This window comes from Lissotriton vulgaris, chromosome 7 (genome assembly GCF_964263255.1).
Source record: "Lissotriton vulgaris chromosome 7, aLisVul1.2, whole genome shotgun sequence".
In the NCBI taxonomy this organism is placed as follows: domain Eukaryota; kingdom Metazoa; phylum Chordata; class Amphibia; order Caudata; family Salamandridae; genus Lissotriton; species Lissotriton vulgaris.
In genome coordinates, this window is record NC_141695.1 from 827,641,160 (window position 1) to 827,659,256 (window position 18,097).

Here is an 18,097-nt window from a genome sequence, read left to right on the forward strand (position 1 = left end):
CATTTCCGCTGGGATTATAAAGAGAAGTAGTGGAATGCATTATTCCCAGCCTTGCAAAGTAATCTTTAGCCTTGTTAGAATTGAATTGTACCCCATTGTCAGTTATGAGTCTAACAGGTAAACCCTCTTCAGTAAAAACTCTATCTAAGAAACACAATACAGATTCAGTATCTATTTTCTCAACAATCTTGATGACAGGCCATTTCGAAAAAATATCAATAGCTGCTATGATGTACTTTGAATCACAACCAATGGGACCCATAATGTCCATAGCAATGGTTTCCCATGGATTGTCAGGAATAACATGTTCCCCCATATTGGGTTTAAACATAGTCAAAGACTTGTCAGAATTTGCACAAATAACATAATTTCTGACTAAACGTTCAATAAATAAGTCCATGCCTGGCCACCAAAATAAATTCTTAACTTGCTGTTTAGTCCGGACAATACCACTATGGCCCTCAAGACCTTGTAAAACTATGGTCTTTCTCACACCATCTGGTGGAACAATACGTTCACCTCTCTTAATGATATTGTCACCATACGAAAGTTCAGATCTTACTTCCCAGAAACTCTTAAGCTCTGAACTGATATACTTCCTATCAGGCCAAACACCAGTAATGCAATCTGCAACACTTTTTAAAATCTCATCTTCCTCAAATTTCCTTCGCCATAGAGTCTGATCAATTGATATTAGGCCTTCATCATGAACCATGGCAATCTGAAAATCATCCCACTCATTATACAGATCCTCCTGAATGGGTAAAGGCATCCTAGACAAAAAATCTGCAGAAACATTGTCTTTCCCTGGTACATATTGTATATCATAAATAAAATCCTGTAACCGCATAGACATACGTGCAATGCGAGCAGAAGCTCTCAACATGCCTTCAGTAGTAAGCAAACGTACCAAAGGTTTATGGTCACTTCTCAATAGACACTCCTTACCCCAAACAAACACCCTGAAGTGCTCCAATGCCAAACAGATGCTAAAGTTTCTCTCTCAATTGTGGAATACTTCTCTTCAGAAGGAGTGAGAGCTCTGGAAGCATGCGCAATAATGACTTCTTTACCACTTTTGGTTCTTTGTGTATGAACAGCACCTAGCCCTTATGAACTTGCATCTGTGGTGATGATATTTTGAAAAGAAGGATCAAAACAAGAAAGTGCAGTAGCAGAACATATAGCATCCTTCACATCGCTAAATTCTTTCTCACACTCCCCTGACCACACAAAAGTAACCCTGTTCTTGATTAGCTGTCTGATATTAAATGTTCTACAAGAAAAATTAGGTACATATTTAGCATAGAACTTAACTAACCCTAAAAATGACCTTACATCATCTTTAGACTGGGGATGTGGTGCAGACTTAATAGCTTCCAAAAGATCAGATTTAGGTTTAATTCCTTCTTCACACAATTCATGGCCTAAATAATTTACTGAATGAACACCGAACTTACATTTTTCATGCTTTATGGTAAGACCATGAAGATTAAGTGCATCCAAAACATTCTCTAAAGCAGAAACATGTTTCTCTTTGCTGTCACTGAATACTAAAATATCATCCTGGAAACAGACAGCTTCTCTGCAATCCTTTAAAATGTCTTGCATTACTCTCTGAAAAATGGCAGCTACCGACGCCAACCCAAAAGGCATCCTGTTAAATCTGAAACACCCAAATGGGGTGATAAATGCCGTGAGATCTTTACTTTTTTCATTAAGCTCTATCTGGTGGTAGGCAGCTGATAAATCTATGGGTGAGAAAAACTTAGACCCACCAATAGACAATAGAAATTCAGAAATACGGGGAAGGGGAAATTGATCTACAACAATATTGTTGTTTAGATGGCGAAGGTCAATGCGAAGTCTGACCTTGCCATTGGCCCGTCTAGCAACTACAATGGGAGAAACCCATTCTGATGACTCAATTCTTTCTATTATACCCTCCCTGACTAAAGCATCCAACTCATTTTTCACTTCCTCTCGAACAGCAAAAGGAATATTCCGTGCTTTATGTACTTTAGGGCACGCATTTTCTTTCAAACAAATTTCATGTTTAAAAACTAGTTAACTTCCCAATGTTTTTTTTTAAGACATTCGGGAATCTGTTCAACATCATAGAAGAAATACCATTTTGTTCATCTACTAACATTACAGGATTAGGACTATTAGGGTTCAAGATGATATCAAGTTTTCCATGATCAAACCAGCTAAGAACTGAAGGGCCTTTTTTTGAGATATAAAGCTTTGCAATGCACTTTCTATTCTTGAACCTGAAAACTAACGTTCTGAATCCTAAGATATCTATTCTTCCACCTGAATATCCTTCAGGACTAATATCACTCTTTTCTAAATGACTACCTAATCTATCCACAAACAATTTTTTCCATACAGATTCACTTATAATAGAATATGGTGAACCAGAATCAGCATACATGTTAATTTGACACCCCCAATAACCATATCACATACTGGGTTTTTCTTTATAACAGAGCTGTCAATATTCAGAACTAATGTTTTAGATTCTTTAACATTCAAAACAAATGAACAATTATTTGAATCATTAGAGAAAGCATCATCCTCACTGTTATCACTTTGCTCAATGCATTTCACTTTTTGGTTGGTTTTACTCCTTTTGCATGCAGAGGTAAAATGTCCTATTAAACCACAATTAGAACACTTTTGTTTTAAACCAGGACAACTTTTGTTATTAGCTAAATGTGATTTGCTATTACACCTGTAACACTTCAGATTACCTTTAAGTTCTTCAGAATTACCTTTTGAGTTAAAGATTTTTTTTTTTAAATCCTTACTCTTATGGTCTGATTTTTAATTAATTTGTTAAACAATTTCCTTACTGACAGAAACATCTTTACCTTTAACTTGTTGTGCACTCCTACAAGAAAGTTCTGCTTTGCTTTTCTCACAATAGCTATCACAAAATCTAAATTCTCATCACCATTTATTCACAGTCTTTCCTGGATGGTTTCAGTACTTGAATGCATAACTACCTGATCTCTAATGAGATCTTCTATTAAATTTCCAAATTTACAATCCAAAGCCAAAGTCTTAAGGGCAGAAAAAAATTGTCTACAGATTCGTCACTCAATTGTTTTCTTTGGAAAAACTTGTACCTTGAAATACCTATGCACACTTTTGGAGAACAATATTTATCAAAGTCATACAATGCTTTTTCAAACACATTCACATCCCATCCTCGACGCAAACTTGTTGAGTAATGATCACTCATAAATTTGGATAAAAGATGAGTTTATTCGTGGAAAAAGGAAGCACCACCAGCAACACATCCCGTGGCACCAGTCAGCGCACAACAACTGACTTAACCGTACATCTACGGTAGAACGGCACGATGGCAGATCGTGCCGTGGCATGAGACATTTACATTTGAAAGAATACACATACTAGAATGAATAGGCACGAGAGAAAAGCTTGCGAGAAAGGGCGCGTGTAGACATAACAGTGCTCCACCACTCAAACTATTTACATATTTCACTATACTAATTCACCACTATCCTTATGGGTTCCAGAGTATCGTACTACTCGCCGAAAACGCGATTCGACGCCTCGTCAGGCGTAGTAAGCGCTATATAAATGCAATTACAATACAATATTTCAACTGCAACATGAGCAAACCCAAGCACCTCACCCAAACGCCCTTAATGAGGTCATTTTCCCCCCAAACGACGAAGATATGGCAAAAATTGTGTTTATGATACATCTTATACCTTCCCTAACCTAGAATTGCCATTTCACGTCATGTCAAAAGAAGACCCCTTTTCCATGCCTAGACTCGTTTACTGCACCGTATTTCGGAGAGTCGCAGAATAGTTGAATCCTGCACAATTAATTGGACTATCCGACCTAAAAACAAATATTTGCAGAATGAAAAAACACGAAGGAAGGGAAGCGTCCCAGTGACGATTGTAACGTTGTTAAACCACAGCACAGTCGTGACCGGGGTGCCACTTCATCCATGCCCTTCGACCGTACCTTGCTACGTTCTGTACACTAAAAGTATTCCTAGATCACACTTTATACATCACCGAAAAAAACACGAGATTTATACAACCTCTGTCCCACACTTCACTCCTCTGAACTGTAAACTCAAATTCTCCTTCCTGGATACGCCAGCCCAGCATCGGGGAATGATTGGCTCCCTCTTCCATTCATCCCTGTCATTCCGGATCTCAGTGCAATTTGAACCAATCGGTGCGCTCCCTACCCCATCTGTCACGTATAGCCTATTTATTTAGTTGCTATAGCTCTGTACAGTTGCACACAAGCTCCACCTCTAAAGTTCCGGCGGAAGAAACCAATGAAATGCAGCGAATTGGTAGTGGTCCCGCCCTTTTTTCCTCTGAGGACCCCGGAGCCGGAAGCAGAGCCAGAACCGATCTAAGTGTAATCATGGGTAGAGGCGGTGGTACCTTTGAGCGACTGCTGGGTGAGTATAGGGGTGCCACCCCACAGCTGCAGTATGTCGTCACCTCTCTGGACTGGTCTGTGAGTGAGCGAATGACATCATAGCATGAACAGGGGTTGGTAGCGGGACACCGACAAAATGCCCTGACGAGTGCTATTCATTTCCATTTCTGAGACATATACGTGGATTTTCCACCCCCTGTTCCTTCCCTACGGTACCACTCTTATCCAGCGTAGGGTAACTACTTTGTGTCCAGTATAGGGGCACGACTTCTTGTACACCTTAGCGTTGGCATGACTTTTTCTAGACCAAACTGGCTGCCCTCTTAACTCATTTCTGTCCTGTCTTAGCCAATGAACCCGATCCTGATCACATAGTATTCTAATAATCGGACCCGGTCTCGGCTTCATCTTGTATGTAAAACATCGTCTTAGTCATGAACCTGATCATGGGATAAGTATGATGATCTCTTGCCTTTCACTTGTCCGCAGAAAAAGCCACCAGCCAACTACTTCTGGAGACCGACTGGGAGTCCATCCTCCAGATATGTGATATGATTCGCCAGGGAGACACCCAGTAAGTATTGTTATCTGCGCGTCTTAAACCTTAAATTTTTTTTTGTTGATATTATGCCATCACGCCTTTTTCACTCTTCCTGCTACCGCCCCAACGTCCCCTACAGAGGTAAAGCGCTCTTCCGCCAGCTGTCATTGTGGGTCCTTTTGAGCGTGATGTGCATAATTTCACTAATTTAACTTAGTATACTGAAGGACTCTAAAGTTTCTTACTGTTACTATGCTTCTCCTAGGTCCACACCATCTCCCTCTACCCACATGTGTATTTAAATTCGTTATTTAAGCATTAACTAGCGCCACGATGTTACATTACCAAATAATTAAGGAGTGAGCGCCTGGAAACAAACAAACTATAGCGAAGCGAGTAAATTGCAAAACAAAAAATAAATCGGCTGTAGCCACAAAATTATGACACTCTAAACCTTAGCTCATCCTTGCAAATTCACACCAGTTAGGCTGTTAGATCATAAACTGAAGTTTCCTTCGATGGTGCAGTATTCATGCCTATGTAAACGTGTCTTATTTGGACGGATAGGAACAATAAACCTCTTCACATTTTACAGTAGAATCTTATGCCTGCTGGTGACAGCAGCAGTGGCTTCCTGTATTTATGTAGTAGTGGTCAAAGTGCAATCCTAGAAACCAGCATAAGCATTGTCACATAGAGATAACTTAATGATTTAGTATGTTTTCGAAAGAAATAGCAGTTAGCCTCCGCCAGATGAAATAAGTTTTGGCAAAGTCGAGAGCTATTGTCTTTGGCAATGTGTTGTAGCCATGTTGTACACCAGTGTGGTTGTTGTTCAGTATAGCTAAAAGTTGGTGGGGTAGATTGGAGTGGGTTTGGATTGGGGTAGAATGTGATTGGGGTGGATTGGAGCGGGTTGGAGCAGGGTGGATTGGAGCGGGTTGGAGCAGGGTGGATTGGAGCGGATTGGAGTAGGGTGGATTGGATGGGCTGGAGCAGGGTGGATTGGAGCGGGCTGGAGCAGGGTGGATTGGAACGGATTGGAGCAGGGTGGATTGGAGCGGGTGGAGCAGGGTAGATTGGAGCGGGTTGGAGTAGGGTAGATTGGAGCTGGTTGGAGTAGGGTAGATTGGAGCCGCTTGGAGAAGGGTAGACTGGAGTGGAGCGGGTGGGGTAGATTAGGGTAGTGTGAATCAGAGTGGAGTATATTGGGTAGAGCGGAGTGGAATAGATTGGAGTGGAGTTGTGTAACAGTAGCCGTTAGGCTACATCTCTTGCACCTAAGTGCATATAAAAAAGGGCACCTGAAAGTGCTTTCGGTAAAATACTTCAGCCAATCATAAAAACTTTATTCGATTTCTAAAAATCATAAAAGCTTACTGTATATGTATAAATAAAATATAACCGCTACACAGAACTATTACAAATCCATCCATTAAAATCACATTGCTTATCACTAGAGGCTCAGGATCTTTATCATCAAAGGTCAGCCTTAAAAAGTGTAATGTGCATTTTAACAATGTGCAAGAATGCAATGGACCTTTCATGAGGTTTCCTTGTCGATCTCAAAACAACTGTTAGCCATATTATTTTCTTGGGGAAAAAAAGCCTTTAAGATCGAGAATTCCATTGAGTGCTTAAGTCTTAAATCATCTTGATATGAAATCGGCCTATGTGACTTTAGTAAGGGAAGTAAAAAGGTTGCTCTTACAGATAGATATAAACGGCAAAACAGTAAAAGGTGTACAGTAGATTGATTTGATGTGCTGTCGCAAGGACATGGCTGGAGATTTTCTACCTATCCACATTGTAGCGGAAATGCTACTGAATAGTGACAGTTGCCAAGGCAAAATCTAGACCAATATAATCTACGGTAAGAGTTTAAATCAAGCGCAAATATAATTGGATCCCTTGGGGAACTAATTACATTAGGTGCATTGGGTAACAGTCGCTTAGGGGCCAATCTTGAATGACTGGCCATGGTCCTTTCCCAGTAAGCTTCCTCAACTTGAACTTTAGCTGATGGTAAAATATGAACTGGACCTTCAAATAAAGAGGCCCAAATCACTGAGTGCGCATCTAACATATCCCAGCCACAAGATCTTCTCAGCATTACGGGTAGATAAAAGGTTAGATAGAATTTCCTGGAAAAGTCTAATTAATCTGTAGACCACACTTTGACCCATAGTAATAACGGAGCAAGAGCTATACAATCCTCAAGGTAGTTCAAGCCCATTTCAGAGTGACAGAAACAATTTAAGGACCCCTGGGGGACCATGAGAATCCTCCTTAGGATGGCCTTCTCGACAAGTTGAAGCTTAAAACAGTCTGTGTACCCCCATACTCCTGCCCCATCCAAATGTAGCAACAGACATACATTTGTGCTCTATATAACGTCAACATTTCCATGAATGGCTTCTGGCCCAACTTGGTGTGCAGAGCGGAAATGGACTTCCATCGGCCTATTGACTTGCTGCATCCTTAATGAAATGAGGGGATGATATTTCAATAAAATATTAAAAAGGATCCCTAGATAAGAGAAATTTGACTTTGTCCCATGGTGTTTTTTGCAGATGGAAACGTTTCGTTTTTGTTGATTTTGGGCCACATACCGTTATGAACGATTTTTTGAGATTTACTTTCACGTCTAAAGATTTAATAAAATCTGCAAAAGCATCAAAGGTTTTCTATAAGCTATGTGCTGTCCTCGGTAGGAAGACTGCATGGTCTGCATACTAAAGTGAAGAGATGAGAAAATTGCCAGCCTTGGAACAATCTAGCTTCTTCTGCCATAACTAAACAAGCAATTGCAATGCAATAGGTCTCGCATTATTAAAGTGTGAGCTATTGGCATTGCTAAATAATGCAACACCAATAACTCAAACTTTAATAATGCAAGACCTATTGCATTCAGGACAGAAGGTCAAAATTCAGGACAAAACTTTGTGAAAATGATGACGTTTTACAGACACATCAGAGGAAGTTGCGCAATAGTATACAGGAAGTAAATAGACAACCACTATCAGCTGACTATCGATGGAAGAAGGGGGCTTCGGAGCATTTGGGGAGCCGCTGGTTTCCTTGGTTTGCGGTTCGAGGCCCAGTTTTGTGCCCTCGGCCTTTCATCCATCTGAGGCCAGGCGGATCAGGGGCAGTGCCGTGTCTGCCCCGGTGCCTGCAGCGCGCGGGTGGGCAGAATAGGGTGTGTTGGGGTTTTGGGGCTTGTCTATGCTGGTCGGGCATGGCCATGTGCGAGTGCTGGGAGATGGCGGGTTGGGCGCCATTTAGAGATGATTGAGGTGGTTGCTGGGCGCTGCCCATTAGCGGGTGGCTATCTGTGAGGAATTTGGGGTGCCGCTTTGGACGCGTTCACAGCAGACCAGCGGCGTGGCATTGCTAAACGGACGGCTCGCACTGATCCCTGCAGGGCTCCCGGGGGGACAGGGTCCGGGGGCAGTTGGCCAATGGAGGGGTGGCGGATGGCTCAGAGTGCCTTCGCTTGCGCAGGACGGTGGGGGGTAGGAATGGCGCTATTGGGGGGTTGGTTCTGGCGGAATGGGGTTTGGGGGATTTGGGAGTTGATGACATGCTGAAGTCCAGGGGCGGACGAGGTGACGGGGTCTATGGGGGGAGGTGAGGAGGTGGGGGGCGTCCTGGGGAAGGAACATTTTCTCAGATGGGGAGAACTGGGGGGTTGCTGGCGTGCGGATATGGGGTTGGCGCCATTCGGACAATACACAGAGTGCCTTAGGTTGCAGGCATGAGTGGAATGCAGTCTAGGAGATGGACATGACGGCCATGGTTTTGGTCTGTTGGGTGTGCAGGTTTGGTGGAGTTGTGAGTGAGGATTTAGCTGCGGTGATTACTACTGTCTGGGCAGTGAAGACTGGAAGGCATGGGGTCAGAGGCTGCATCCATTTGGGCGGTGGGGGTGGGCTCTGGGAGAGTCGTGATCTACTGCGAGTCGAAAGGGATGGAGGGGCGTTGGCCTAGTGGTTTGTGGATTTGGGAGTGTGCAGTGCAGCGTTGGAAGGTGGGGGTGCTTGCAGCGGGGAGTTTGCCTCGATGGGGGATGGCTCGGATTTGGTAGTACACTGGCTCTCGGAAGGCGCAGCACGAAGGGAGTAAGCGCGCCAAGGGGAGTGGTGGGGGGCACTAACCTAGGCAGCCAGGGAAGACACAGCGTGGGGGTTTAGTCACAGGGGAAAGGAGGTCGTCAGAGTAAAGGAAATCATCAGATAAGGAGAACAGGGCTGGCTATGGCCTATGGGACGGTCTGGCAAATTGAGTTGGTATGGGGAGGGCGTGGGCTGCTCCACCAGGCATGGCAGGGAGCGCAGAATGTATGTGTTTGGTGGTGGGGGATGCAGGGGGTGGGGCAACAGGAGGAGTTGGTACAGTTGGGCCGGTGTGGTGGCAGGTCCTCAGTCGGGTGCGGCTGGGGCGAGTGCCACCTTTTGAACCATGCACCGGAGAGCATGGAGGATTGCCCCCCCCCCCAACCCCCCCCGTGTTTGCTGAGGTTAAATAATGAGACAGCTGTCAGTAACACATGGATACGAATGTTTCCAATACAATTTGGTAGTTACGAAGTTCAATTGGGGAATAGTGATTGACTGACTTTTGCCTCTCGACGGTGTTAATGATCCCACTCCTCGTATCAGCAGCAAGAGCGTGATCAGCAAAGATAAAAAGTCTGAAGCATTGTTTTTCCAGGAAGCAGGTATTGGCGTCATTTCTTACAATGGCAGGAGTAATTTGCTCATGGGGTAGAGGTACCAATCGGCAATATCACAGAGCGCTCTCGCAGGTAGAGAGAGGGTGAAGCAAGTTTTGTGCACTGCAGGCGGCCTCCTCCCTTCCTCACGGCCTGCCGGTCTTTTTGTGTCTTCTCTTTCCATGGTAGTCTATAAGCTCTACTGCCTTCACAAAGACAAGACCACCACCAACTTGCGATACCACATATCATCGTCCTGCCCTAAGAGCTCCATATAACGCCTTCATTTCCTAAAGTGCGAGGAACAGTACAGCAGCGAAAACTGGATTAAAAGGATAACACCAGCTTTGGAGATGAGATAATACAGGGTGTGGCTTAAATTACGTGCAAAAAATCTGTGCTTAGCATAGTGTGCCGCCCCACTTGTGTTTTGCTGTTTCAGTCATGGCATCCAGATACGTGATACAAGAAGTAGCAGCACACTGATAATAAGTCAGCTCAGTGGTGGCTAGTTGCATTTGAAAGTGGTGAGGCGCAAAAAACGTTGATGTGTGTTGCATCGCAAGCGAGCTAGGCTAGTGGGCACGACCGTCACAATGGGAGTTTAGGGGGCTCTCCCTCCCCCCTCGAGAAAACTCTGAAAAAAGAGTGGGAAAATCACACACCCCAAAGCAAATTTGATGACCACAAAGCAATAGTGGTGGCATAGACCCATAATATATAAACACGTGAAAAACACTCCACATTTTGCAGAATAAAAATTGCCCAGTTACTATAGTGTGCAAATTCTACAGTGCAACAAGCTAGGACTTAACTATCTTACCTGCACAGTACACGCATGTTGTCCTGTCTGTCCACTCTCTGCAAAGCACCTGCCTGACACCCTCCTCTTACAGTCTTGCCATGACGACATCGAATGACAACGACGTAGCTGCTCCATTCCGCAACTTTCCAATGGACAACAGTGCTTTGTACCTCACAAATTTCTTCATTCACTCATTCCCAATGCCTGCTCCACAAACCCCAAAGACAGATCCCTCAATCCAAACCACCGAACTTCCCCTCATGCCATCCCTGGGACCTGCAAGAGTTGGGCTGTGTGAGTGGGTCAGAGCTGAGTCAGAAGTGATGGAAGAAGGGGGAGGGAAGAACAGTGAGGTGCTCCAGCCCCAGGCAAACGCCGAGGCCATACCCCATCCGATCTGTTATCAAGCTGAAGAAACACTACAACGCACGGAACACAATACAATTGAAATGAGACACAAGGGCTGAAATCAAAAGAAATAATGGGTACCTGGCATTGCAACCTCAGTCTTGCTCGTGTAGTGACCCCCCGTAAAGAGCCCAGAACATCCATCTTCACGCAAGTCCTCGCACGCGGCGAGGACCAGGTGAAAGGAACGGAAATATGCAGGTGCGCTGCCCGTAGTACGCAGACACAAGGCACTCTGCAAATGATTGACACAGGGAATCGCAAAAATGAAAGCGCACCACCGGCCATGTGGTTTCAATTCAAAATTTGCAAACATACGTGACAAGAATTTTCAATTCTATTAAGGACTAGGAGGCGAGGATTATGCTTTCTCATTTCTTTAATGAAATGCTCAGCAGCCAATAAAAATAACCAAAAAACTACATTTCCCATGACCACTAGGGAATGACCATAGAGACTATAGTATAAAAGGTCCCAACATTAGTCCTTCTTCCTCTTTCTTTGTGGAAACAGTTCCAGTCCAAAATGCAATCCCATGTATATCAACAATAACAACTCCAAACACGCCGCAGAAATCCAAAGGATCTTGAAGCAGGCAGCAGAAGAACACAGGGTCCGTGAACTAAGAGAAGAATGAAACTCTGGAGGAAGGTGGCCAACATCACTTCGGATCTGAACTTGAAAGAGACACATAGCCGTAACATCCAAATAATGCAAGAGAGTCAAATGCAATCCAGGGGGGGGGAAAGAACAAGGATTAAAAGATTTGCAATAGCATTTAAACAGAGTACAGTACATAACAATGCAAATGAAGTACAATGGGTGGGATAATCCTCGCCTCCTAGTCCTTAATAGAATTGAAAATTCATGTCACATATGTTTGCAAATTTTGAATTCTATGTCGGGACAGGAGGCTCCGATTATGCTTTTTCAAAGCTGATCCACCACCACAGAGCAACATTATCAATAGGTTTGTAATAAAACATTTTGAAAACTGAATCAGAAGACCAATCTGCGGCCTTCATAATGTCAAAAAGCGTGACACCCATGGAAAAAGCTTTAGAAGCCATTGCCCCACGTGCAGAATGTGCACCAAACACAGACACATCAATGCCCGCCTCAGACATAAGCCAACGCACCCGGCGCGCCAGAGTAGCTGGAGTGACAGGGCGAAATGGTTTCTGTAAGGCAATTAACAATTGACCCTGCATGTCCGAACGTAAAGAAGCAGTACTCACCTCATAATCCTTAAGGCACTGCACAACACAAAGATTGGGATGAGCGGGAAAAGAAGGATACGTAATGGAAGTAGTATTAGACTTAGTCCGCCTAGAAAGACGAAACGTAACACCCTCAGGAGTGAGACTGCGACCTGCAAGATCTAATGCGTGGACATCTGACACACGTTTACAAGATACAAGGCACAACAACATGGTCAATTTAGCAGACAATTGTTTACGGGATAACAAGAGATTGGAAGGCCAAGCCTCCAAGAACCGCAGAACAATGGAAACATCCCATAAAGAGACATACTTAGGAGTGGGAGGCTTCGAAAGACGAATACCTTTAAGCAATTTGGAAATGAAGGGGTGCTCACCCGCAGGCTTGCCATCAATCTGGATGTGGCCAGCCGAAATAGCGGAACGAAGACTATTGACTGTCCTATAAGCCAGACCTGAAGAGGCCAGGGACGCCAAAAAGTTAATGATCAAACAGATATCCGCAGAAACTGGATCAACTTCCCGTTGAGCACACCAATCACACCACCGCTTCCAAACACCTTTATATCGTTTGTGAGTATTGGGAGACCATGCCTCACTAATGAATTTGGAAGCGTCGCTAGAAATGCCCGGGATCGTCCAGCGATCGCCGAGATCCGCCACGCCAGCAGCTGAAGAGAGCCGGACAGAACCAGAGCTCCGAGAGGATCCAGTAAAAGATTCCACTTCTGGGGAAGAAGGAGAGGTGGCTCGCAACACATTCCCAGGAGAACCGGGAACCACGCCTGAGCCCTCCAGAGAGGAGCAATCAGAATCAGATCCGTTCGGTGTAAGCCAGAACTCTGGGGAGCATCATGAATGGGGGAAATGCATAGCACAGGGTCGATGGCCACTGCTGAAGAAAAGCATCCGTGGCCAGGGCTAGAGGATCCGGTCTCCAACTGTAAAACTGTGGGAGTTGCGCGTTGAGGCGAGAGCCAAACAGATCTATGTGACACTGGCCCCACCGCCGGACAATGGCACGGAACACTCGAGGGTGAAGCCTCCAGTCGCTGAAATCCCGAAGATGTCTGTAGTGCCAATCCGCAACTTGATTGTTGCGACCCAGAAGATACTCCGCAATAACAGTGATCCTCCGCTGCTGACAAAAATGCCAAAAATCCTTGGCTATCTCCGCCAACACCTTGGACCGAGTCCCGCCCAGCTTGTTGACATAGCGGACTGCGGACACGTTGTCCATCCGGAGAAGAATGCAGCAACTTGTTTGAAGGGGAGAGAAACACTTGATCGCAAACGAACCCGCTAGGAGTTCCAGACAGTTTATGTGGAGAGACAACTCCTGAGGGGACCAACGACCCCGCCGTCAATACAGACCCGCAACGGGCTCCCCAACCCCACCGACTGGCATCGGATTCGATCACTAGTTCCGGCGACGCACCGGATAGGGCTCGACCATTCCAGGCCTCCATGTGGTCTAGCCACCATTGCATCTCCCACCTCACTTCCTCCGTAAGAGGAATCTGGTCCGAATATCTGAGGCCTTTCCGGAGATGCTGGATTTTTAGCCATTGCATCGCTCTGTAATGAAGAGGGCCTGGAAAGATCGCCTGAATGGAAGACGCTAACAGACCTACTACACGTGCCAACGATCTCAATGACACAGTCTGTCTGGAAATAACAGATGTCAATTCCCTCTTGATGTAACGAATCTTCTGGCCGGGCAAGAGAAGTTGGCAAGCAACCGAGTCTATCTGGAAACCCAGAAAATCTATAGATTGAGTCGGAGTCAAAACTGATTTCGGAATGTTGATCAGAAAACCGAGAGACTGCAAAAGTCCGATGGACCACTCAAGATGTTGCAGAAGCCTGAGTGGACAATCCGCCATAAGGAGAATATCGTCCAGATAAATAATCAATCTGACCCCCCGAGATCGCAGATGTTCCACAACCGGTCTCAGTAGTTTCGTGAAGCACCATGGTGCCGACGAAAGGCCGAACGGGAGAACCTGATATTCGTACCAAATCCCCTGCCACTGAAACTGGAGAAACTGACGATGAGGCTTGTAGATCGGGATCGACAGATACGCGTCTTTCAGGTCCAGACGGACCATCCAGTCTCCTTCGCGAAGGAGATCCCGTAAGAGATGGATGCCCTCCATCTTGAAGTGTCGGTATACAACCCTGCCGTTGAAGTCTTTCAGGTTGAGAACCAGGCGAGACCCACCTCCTTTCTTCTCGACCAGAAAGACTGAGCTGGCAAAGCCCTTTGGATGACGGATGGTGGGAAGAATCGCCCCTTTCTGTAGTAGAACTCAGATTTCCTCTGAAAGACAAGCTTGATCGTGAAGGGAAAAATGCAAAGGAGGGGGAGGACGGGTCTGATGCAGAGGGTGATAGAACTCTATCTTGAACCCTTGAACAGTTTCTAGCACCCATGCATCGCTGGAGATCATACGCCAGTTGTGGAGGAAAAATCGCACCCTGCCCCCCAATAGCACATCGCAAGCATGAATCCGGCTCACCTGCAGAGCTGGAATCCTGGTAATGGCCTTGCTGTCCTCCTGATCGGCCTTTGCCATACTGTCCCTTTCCTTTGTGGGAGGGGTAGAAATTTGCTCTGGTGGAGTATCCGGTGTCATGTCCTCCACCACCCTGCTGTGAGGCTCCACGCTGGGACTGTTGGTGCGACCCACGGCCGAGCGAGCGTCCACGTTGTCGTCCGGCCTTGGCAAAAACCGGACGCATTGCCCGGCGCAATGAAGCCTGTGCTTTGTCGATTCCACTGAAGGTGGAGACAAATTTCGTAAGCTCCTTCAAAAAAGGTTGGCCAAACAGGCCTTGCGCCTCTGGACCCGACTCTGAGGTCGACAGTTCCGCTAATTTCGGATCCAACTTCAACAAGATGGACCGGCGCCTCTCCGAAGAAACTGCGCAATTAGCGTTTCCCAATTGGCAGATTGCTCTCTGCGCCCACTCAATGAGCTCATCAGGGTCTACAAGAGCAGAGGCTTCCTTTGCTTGAAAGCCTAGATCCAGAATCTTGGTAAGAGGTCCAAGCATATCCAGTAATTTATCTTGACAAGACCTCCAGGAACGGTCTAGGCCCTTCTTGGGGTCCTTAGCATATTTCTTTAAGTAGGTGACCATCATGGGATCCACCTTCGGAGTGTCTGCCAGATGATCTGCAAGATCTGGTCTCGGGCATTCAGAACGGAGCCTGGCCCGAACAGAAGCATCAAATGGTTGACGAATGTGCGCTTGTATATAAGCCGCCACAGCTGGAGAGGGCAACCAAGATGACGAATTGGGATGGACGATATCTGCTGGTTCAAAATTCAACAGGGATGGACGCTCTGGAGCGTCAACAAAATGTTCCTTGCGGAGACGCTTCTTGGGCGGGGGTGAATCCTGGCCAGAAGAAGTGTGAGCATTATCCGAATCATCAGTGAACTGAGACGCAGAGGACTTTGAAGCCTCAGTCGCCAGAGTTTTTGCCAGCTTCTGGAAGTCAGACTTATGAGGATTGATAGGTGACTTGGAGGATTTCTGAGAGGCAGGCAACCAGCCCTGCTGCTTTGCATATTGGTTCAAATGACGCTTCAATGGGTTTATGGCACGGACAAGCGCCTTATTGACAGAGTACTGGACACCCTTATCCAGTTCCTCTACTAAATTGTATTCAAGAGAATCATTATCCTCATCCCCATAGTAATAGTCATCTTCTGCGTCATAAAATTCCGCCATGGCACTATAGTGCAACAATTCAAAGCCCACAAGATGACTTTCACAAAATCCGCAGCATCTTAGATACAATTCAGGGGGAGTGAAAAACCACAGAGCAGGCACAAACTAGACTCAGATAAACAGTTAAAGTGTGGAGGGAGATAAGCCTGCCGACCAAAATTCACTCTAGGCAGAGCCTATGCACAAAATATCACTACCGAAGCACTTTCCTGAGCTCCGGCGTCAAACGGGGTCGAAAGTTAACAGGCTGTGGGCGTGAGCGCTCCAAGAACGTCCCTTCACTCAACCGGCGTGTGGAGAAACCCCTAAGCCGGAAATATCGCAGTGCGCATGCGCAACACCGCTGCCCGTGCAACTCCGGCTCGAGAGCGCTCGCGCTCTCCTCGCGAGCCGGCAACCCCTACTCCCGCTCCACAAGGGCAACCGGGCACCAGCGGCCAGGCGCAGGAAGGCAAACACACGCTCCCAAAGGGACATGCCGCAAACGGACGAAAAACCTGAAAACCGGCAATAGCGAAATCGGAGCCGGAGCGCTCAAATCATGCACAAGCACTGCGCGCTAGAAAAGCAAAGCAGCGGAAAACAAGGCAAGTTCTATTCAACAATTATTAAGCATAAATTAGCAAAGAGCATAAGAATAAAGATAAATGGACTTAACTGGCTGCGGAGCAGCAAAGAAAGAGGAAGAAGGACTAATGTTGGGACCTTTTATACTTTAGTCTCTGTGGTCATTCCCTAGTGTTCATGGGAAATGTAGTTTTTTGGTTATTTTTATTGGCTGCTGAGCATTTCATTAAAGAAATGAGAAAGCATAATCGGAGCCTCCTGTCCTGACATAGAATTACTGTGCCCAGACACGGGTGCGATAATTGAAAGCACATGTCTCGCTGTGGCGCAAGCGCACCACTCGTTTTCCTCGTATACTTAAGCCACAGCCTTAATTACATAGCTCACATCTCTTTTAGATACCCCTCCCAATTTCTTTTATCTAATTTAAAGCCCTGGTTGTAATCTAAAAGGGTATTTATGATTCACAGACTTAAATAAAACAGTTGTGTATAAGGATACATGTGTGAGAAGAAGCACTATATGAAAACATGCTATTATTAAAAGAACTGGGTTAGATATTGTATAATACCGCAGTTGCTTCTGATTGTAAGCGCTGTAAATTGACGTTCCTTTTGCCCAATTGAAAAGTACTTAATTTATCGACTACGGAAGGATGAAAAGCCCAGTTGCCTTTTCATGGTTTTAGCTTGTGACCTATGGATCACATAAATTTTAAAGCAACAAACTCTGACAGAGGCAGAAAACGAGCCACTGGTCGCTATCAACACGAACAAAATCAAATGACAGGCTAACATGGATATGCTTGTGTGGAATAAGCAGCGTTGGGCCACCTTATAAACGCCTAGGTGCAGCAAACCGAGTTCGATCACTTTTGTTTTACTTCTGCCGGTTGGTGCATTTGCACAAGGGTACAAAATACAGTTTGTGCTGTATTCTCTGCTCTGTGATTATCGAGTACTCTCAAAGCAAGCTGAATTTGGCTTCTTTGTAAACCTGTCCAACGTATTTCAGAAGTGGAGCAAAATGTGTTTGCTTTGCTCCCTGTAAAACCACTAGGAAATATTACTCATCTGTTTTGCGCTTCCTTGATATTCAGGTGTAAATGTGGTGCAAATTAAGCTGGTATCCACACCAAACTGACAGTCATTAGAAAGTATAGAATTCGAGGATGTACCAGGGTTTGCCCAAGCTACTGTACCCATGTTACCAGCGGGAAATAGGGGTGCTGAAGTCTCTTGAGAGATGAGTTCTAGTTTCCCAAAGCCACTTCCCTGTCTTCAGTAGGGCTCTCAAATTTCGAATTGCTGCTAATGACTTTCTATTAAAATGGACCACTAGGCTTCCTTATTCTCGTATAATATACTGCCTTTTATTTGAGATGCTTAGCAAATTATGTATTCATTTTATGTTTTGGTTAAAAGTAAAAACGTATGAATAACAGCATTCAGCCCACAGTTTACTATTTTAACATCACTGCATTTATGTATATAATCAATTAAAATCTTTGGTAAATAAATAAATTAAATATAACTTTTCATAATCAGAAAACTAAGCCCTATCCTCTAAAGATGGTATAACTATTTTTCTTTCAAATAATACCTGACTGAAAAACACAATAGGAGAAAATGTCTTCTTCTGCTTCCATC

The 18,097-nt window shown here is 45.1% G+C and overlaps 2 protein-coding genes across 6 annotated transcripts in view; one reads left to right on the forward strand and one right to left on the reverse strand.

Moving 5' to 3' along the window:
• The window catches only part of ARL16 (ARF like GTPase 16), a 44,569-nt gene extending 40,351 nt beyond the window's left edge, over nt 1-4,218 (reverse strand). Inside the window, exon 1 of one of the 2 annotated variants that reach the window (XM_086931119.1) lies at nt 4,091-4,203. Coding sequence is in view for 1 of the 2 variants with exons in the window: in XM_086931117.1 (XP_086787243.1) it covers nt 4,091-4,187 (97 nt within the window). In the remaining variant the exon portion in view is untranslated. Of the gene's footprint in view, nt 1-4,090 lie in introns of both variants that reach the window. The other variant, XM_086931117.1, reaches the window with a different exon arrangement.
• Nucleotides 4,219-4,341: 123 nt separating this feature from the next.
• The window catches only part of HGS (hepatocyte growth factor-regulated tyrosine kinase substrate), a 304,838-nt gene continuing 291,082 nt past the window's right edge, over nt 4,342-18,097 (forward strand). For 3 of the 4 annotated variants that reach the window (XM_086931123.1, XM_086931124.1, XM_086931125.1), the window contains exons 1-2: nt 4,354-4,465; nt 4,936-5,020. In XM_086931123.1, coding sequence (XP_086787249.1) covers nt 4,429-4,465; nt 4,936-5,020 — 122 coding nt within the window. In that variant the 5' untranslated portion in view covers nt 4,354-4,428. Of the gene's footprint in view, nt 4,466-4,935; nt 5,021-18,097 lie in introns of all 4 variants that reach the window. The other variant, XM_086931122.1, reaches the window with a different exon arrangement.